Here is a 6,466-nt window from a genome sequence, read left to right as displayed (position 1 = left end):
TCCTCCCTGCGCTGTGAATGTTTACATGTTATGTTCAATTAAACCATGACAACATGTAATGTTTGTGTATTATTATTTTCAGCAGACTGTGTTTTTCTATTGTTGTGACTTAGATGACGTTCAGAGCACATTTTATGACCAATTCATGCAAAATTCCGCGTTATCCCAAGGGGTTCACATACTTTTTCTTGCAACTGTAAGGGTCAACAGATTCAAGGTTGGTTGGAGTTAGTTCCCTTGTGGCAATGTAGGGATTCTAGGCTGATCCCTCTTTTAAGTCTGCCTCCAGGTTCTGTCACTCTTCCTCCTACATCAACAGAAACCATTTTATTACTAGAAGCCAGAATTTTTAAAGACAGCTTAATACTTGGCTGCTTCAGTAAATCATTAGATGTAAACATGCTATGCTATGGTAGAGGTTGGTTTAGCAGCAAACACATGCAAATACACCTAAGCCAGCTATGCTTTGGTTTGCTCAGTTTAATATGTAAATATTATGCCCTGGCTCTATCTGCCCAGAAAAGACCAAAAAATAAAGCTATTAACTAAAAGTAAACCATGGTGTCAGACTTTGGTGCTAGTGAATGGATGGTTTATATATTACACTAATCTTACACTAATTAGTGTTTATATATTACACTAATCTTCACACACAAGTCACAGATTGCTCAAAAATGATGTGCACATGAACATACTTCCACTGATCTTGCCTTAACTAACATTTCTGAACTACAGGAAGTCATCGACTTATGACCACAACTGGGACCGGAACCTCAATTGTTGAGCAAAGTGATTATTGAGACATTGAGTGATTGCTTCATTCAACCACTGCAATCCTGGCACTCATGTTGCATTCATTAAGCAATATCACAGGTCATTAAGCAGATGGAGACTTGACTCTCTGCTCTGCATCTAAAAATCCTCTGTGCTGAAATCCAGCTAGGATTTTCAGCCCCAAAGTGGAAAGGCAGGTTTTTCTACTCTGGGTCTGGAAATCCTGCTTCGATTTTAGCATGGAGGATTTGCAGCACCAGAGTGGAGAGACTTGCCTTAACCCCACTGACTTTCTGGGGAATCCAACATGGAAGATTGCAAATGGCAATCACTAGATTGTGGAGTGTTTGGCAAAAGGCTGTAAATGTGAATGGGGTGCCAAGCACCCAAATCACAATCATGTGACTGAGGGGGGTGCTACAATGGCTGTACCTTCAGTCACAGGTCATAAGTCCCTTCATTTAGCACCATCGTAACTTCCAATGGTCACTGAACAAATGGTCATAAATCGAAGACTACCTGTAGAATGATATAAAAATTCAATAAGCTGGGGTCAAGAATAAGGAGGAAAAAAACAAAAGTACATGGCTCTCATGTTTATAGTTGTAATACTATGGTGTAGCAATGGATATGAAGGTAGTTTAGTTACAGTGAGGGAAAACATTATTTAATCCCCTATTGATTTTGTACATTTGCCCACTGACAAAGAAATGACCAGTCTATAATTTTAATGGTAGGTTTATTTTAACAGTGAGAGACAGAATAACAACAAAATAATCCAGAAAAACACATTTCAAAAAAGTTAAATTGATTTGCATTTTAATGAGTGAAATAAATATTTGACCCCTTCGCAAAACATGACTTAGTACTTGGTGGCAAAACCCTTGTTGGCAATCACATAGGTCAGACGTTTCTTGTAGTTGGCCACCAGGTTTGCACACAGCTCAGGAGGGATTTTGTCCCACTCCTCTTTGCAGATCTTCTCCAAGTCATTAAGGATTCGAGGCTGACATTTGGCAGTTCAAACCTTCAGCTCCCTCCACAGATTTTCTATGGGATTAAGGTCTGGAGACTGGCTAGGCCACTCCAGGACCTTAATGTGCTTCTTCTTGAGCCACTTCTTTGTTGCCTTGGCCATGTGTTTTGGGTCATTGCCATGCTGGAATACCCATCCATGACCCATTTTCAATGCCCTGGCTGAGGGAAGGAGGTTCTCACCCAAGATTTGATGGTACATGGCCCCCTCCATCGTCCCTTTGATGTGGTGAAGTTGTCCTGTCCCCTTAGCAGAAAAACACCCCAAAGCATAATGTTTCCACCTCCATGTTTGATGGTGGGGATGGTGTTCTTGGGGTCATAGGCAGCATTTCTCCTCCTCCAAACACGGAGAGTTGAGTTGATGCCAAAGAACTTGATCTTGGTCTCATCTGACCACAACACTTTCACCCCGTTCTCCTCTGAATCATTCAGATGTTCATTGGCAAACTTTAGATGGGCCTGTACATGTGCTTTCTTGAGCAGGGGAACCTTGCAGGTGCTGCAGGATTTCAGTCCTTCATGGCGTAGTGTGTTACCAATTGTTTTCTTGGTGACTATGGTCCCAACTGCCTTGAGATCATTGACAAGATCCTCCCGTGTAGTTCTGGGCTGATTCCTCACCGTTCTCATGATCATTGAAACTCCACGAGGTGAGATCTTGCATGGAGCCCCAGACCGAGGGAGATTGACAGTTATTTTGTGTTTCTTCCATTTGCGAATAATCGCACCAACTGTTGACACCTTCTCACCAAGCTGCTTGGTGATAGTCTTGTAGCCCATTCCAGTCCTGTGTAGGTCTACAATCTTGTCCTTGACATCCTTGGACAGCTCTTTGGTCTTGGTCATGGTGGAGAGCTTGGAATCTGATTGATTGATTGCTTCTGTGGACAGGTGTCTTTTATACAGGTAACAAGCTGAGATTAGGAGCACTCCCTTTAAGAGAGTGCTCCTAATCTCAGCTCGTTACCTGTATAAAAGACACCTGGGAGCCAGAAATCTTGCTGATTAATAGGGGATCAAATACTTATTTCACTCATTAAAATGCAAATCAATTTATAACTTTTTTGAAATGCTTTTTTTATTTTTTGTTGTTATTCTGTCTCTCAGTGTTAAAATAAACCTACCATTAAAATTATAGACTGATCATTTCTTTGTCAATGGGCAAATGTACAAAATCAGCAGGGGATCAAATAATTTTTTCCCTTACTGTATGTCCAGGCAGATGTTATTAAAATGCAAAAGTATTATGATTCTTGAATCATTATTCATATTTATTTCTGCAACGATCTTCCAAAGAACATACTTTACAGAAAGTTCATGCTATTCAAGATGGAACACAGTCCAAGTTCAAGAAAGCTACTTTATGCTAATCAGTACAAAACCTAATTCATTCCAACTCTTTAGAACTCACTTGATAAATTTGGGGAAATTAATGAACATGGAAACATGAACATAAGACAATGGAAAGAATATAGTATTTTAAAATCATACCTATAAGTAACAAGGCCCCAGTTCTCCATGGCACCTTTCAAAATAAATAAAAAGTTTTATTGATATCGATGCACACAACATTCTTCTGAACTGTATTATAATGTAAAGAAAGCTCAGGACTTCAGAAAAATATAAAGTATTTTACCTGCTGCAAAGTCTGCAATAGCTATGAGATCAATTTTTGGGAGAGGGTAAGGAACACTGAAGTAGTCTTTATAAAAAGGCAAGGTTTTAGCAGCAACCTACAGAAATAAAAATATGAAAAAATATAATATGGCCTGTTTAACTTTATATTACCCATCTTTTAGTAACTGACCATGATATTGTAATTCAATCTTTACTTCTAGATAGCTTGAAGCATTTTTAAACTTCTCACTAAATAAAGATACCATAACTTCACGATTTACCAAAATATAAGGCATCATAAAATGTATTTCTACGGTATGTATGTATTTAATTAATTAGATTTATATGGCCGTCCACTCACTCTCAGTGATTCTGGAAGGCTTACAAACAATAAAAAACTAATATAAAAAGAATAAAAACAATAACCCCCCCACCCCCCTGGCGACAACAAGCAATCAAATGAGCCACTTAATGGGCTCCATCCTACTCTGGGTTCCCCAGGCCCATTGGCAGAACCAGGTCTTCAGGGCCCTGTGTGAAAGAGTGTCAAAGTAAGGGTCGGACTAATCTCTGCGGGGATGATGTTCCAAAGGAAGGGAGACACCATGGAGAAGGTCCTTGTTCTGGGTCCCACCAGACGTACCTCCTTTGGAGACGGGACTCACAACATTCCCTGCCTCCCCGCTCTGGTGGGTCAGGTGGATGTAAAAGGGAAGAGACAGTCCTTCAGATAACCTGGCCCCAAGCCATGTAGGGCATTAAAGGTGACAACCAGCACCTTGAATTGCACCTGGAAGCAAATTGGCAGCCAATGCAGCTCCCACAGGAGAGGTGACACATGTGTACAAAACCATGCAGGCTGCTGCATTTTGAACCAATTGGAGCTTCTGGATGCTTTTCAAGGGCAGCCCCATGTACAGCGCATTGCAATAGTGAAGATGGGAGGTGACTAGGGCATGAGTGACTGAGCAAGGATTGTTGGTCCAGGAAAGGGCATAACTGGCATACAACCCAGAGTTGCACAAAGGCCCTCCTGGCCACGACTGCCACCTGCTCCTTGAGCAGGCATCGTGAGTCCAGGAGAACCCCCAGATTACGCACTGGGTCTGTTTGGGGCAGTGCCACCCCATCCGCAACCAAATTCTCCATGGACCAAGGAACCCCAAACCCAGAGCCACTCAGTCTTGCCAGAGTTCAGTTTTAGCCCGCTGCTCCCCATCCAGTCCTTAACAGCCTCCAAGAACTGTGAGAGGGAGGTCATGGCATCACTTAAGTTACCATGGGCCAAGACATATAGCTGAGTATCATCAGCATATTGATGATATCTCAGTCCATGGTGGCAGATTATCTCACCCAGTGGTTTCATGTAGATGTTAAACAGAAGCGGAGAGAGTACTGAGTCCTGCGGAACCCCACAAAGCAGTGGACAAGGGCTGGACCTCTCGCTTCCTATCAACACCGAGAGCGGCCACAGAGGAAGGAAGTGAACCAGGACAACACAGAGCCCCCCACTCCCAACCCCCAAAGCCACTCCAGAAGGAAACCATGGTGAATGGTATCGAAGGCCATTTTATAAAAAGGTATCTTTTTATAAGTGGGGGGAATTCTTGATATAAGAAGTTCACTATCTAATATCCTGTCTCTTTGAATTTTTGTTTTCTAGATCCCAGTTCTACCTAAGCACTTGAAACCTGTAACACTGAAGTCCTTAATTTCAGAGTTATGGGAATCATTGTATTATAAATGAATTGCTCGGTAGAGAGATGGGCAGCATACAAGTTTAATAAATAAATAAAACCTGACCTCTGTGATATTAATTTCTATTGCAAAATATACCCTACATTCTGAGGAATTGTGGCCCATTCCACCATGAAACACACTGGAAACTGCCCATTTATGCGGTCTGTTTAACTCAATGCTTTTGGCACTGCTTAGTGACAATACTCATCTCTTCAAATCAATTTTTGCCCCAGGTTTACCCTAAGATGCCAGAGATTACGTTTTGGTCCATCTATATGTCATCTATAATATTCTACAGTCCATAGTAATGTTTGAGATTGTTAAAATTCCCTATATTTTACATATAAACATGCATTTGAAGTTGCAAGTTAAATGAAATTAAAGTATTTTTAACACTTTGGTTTTGTTTTCCAGCAACTGCCATACAGCAATAGATATAAAGATCTTTAAGCCTATATTACCTCTAATGCAAACTTCCCTTGTTCTGCTTTGCCAACGGGAGTATAAACACGGATTAACACACCATCAGTGGTCCTGGTCTCAAGAAAGTCATATTCTCCAACCACAAAAGCAACAAGATATGTTGACATCACAGGAGTACGGGAAAACTTCACTTCTACCAGATTTTCATCATCAGGATAGGGCCTCCGGTCAGTGATATTCTGTCCAACAAATGAAGAGGCTCATTATATTGTATGTGAAGCAACACTAGATTTTGTAAAGTAGAAATGGTACATTCTAGTGCCAAATTACAATATCTTGGTCTTAACTCTCTCCCTTACGTTCATCTTCTACACGCTTCATCTCCAATCTCATTCTAGGCTATAGTTCCACTTGCTTTCTCTTTTCACTTACAGTAACTTTTTATTTTATTATTATGTATATATTAATAACAATACAAATTCTGAAAGAAAAAAGTAAAGAAGGTAAACAGTAAATGAAAAAAGGTGCAAGGAAAGGAAGGGGAAAGGAAAAGTGATAAAGCAGTTTTCAATCTTAACAGCAGTTACATGTTCATTTATATTTTACCCTCTTTCTCTAAGGTTGCAACATAATTTCCTTCTTTCCATAGTCCTTGACATAAAAACAGTCATTTAACAACACCGCCCGCGCGGCCGCATTCTGGACCATTTGAAGCCTCCGGGTGCTCCTCTGAGGGAGCCCCATGTAGAGAGCATTACAGTAGTCCAGGCGGGAGGTGACAAGAGCATGAGTGACTGTGCGTAAGGCGTCCCGGTCCAGAAAAGGCCGCAACTGGTAAATCAGGCGAACCTGATAAAACGCCCCCCTGGTCACG

The 6,466-nt window shown here is 41.1% G+C and overlaps 1 protein-coding gene across 1 annotated transcript in view; it reads right to left on the bottom strand.

Annotated features, from left to right (window-relative positions):
* The window catches only part of LOC107294508 (puromycin-sensitive aminopeptidase-like protein), a 26,979-nt gene that overhangs the window by 8,242 nt on the left and 12,271 nt on the right, over nt 1-6,466 (bottom strand). The window contains exons 3-5 of the mRNA XM_015823742.1: nt 5,631-5,831; nt 3,449-3,545; nt 3,304-3,337 (exon numbers count right to left, since the gene is read on the bottom strand). Of these exons, the coding sequence (XP_015679228.1) occupies nt 3,304-3,337; nt 3,449-3,545; nt 5,631-5,831 (332 nt within the window). The remainder of the gene's footprint in view (nt 1-3,303; nt 3,338-3,448; nt 3,546-5,630; nt 5,832-6,466) is intronic.

Source organism: Protobothrops mucrosquamatus, unplaced genomic scaffold (assembly GCF_001527695.2).
Source record: "Protobothrops mucrosquamatus isolate PMUCROS unplaced genomic scaffold, P.Mucros_1.0 scaffold1971, whole genome shotgun sequence".
Taxonomy (NCBI): Eukaryota; Metazoa; Chordata; class Lepidosauria; order Squamata; family Viperidae; genus Protobothrops; species Protobothrops mucrosquamatus.
This window is presented reverse-complemented; position numbering and strand designations above follow the sequence as displayed.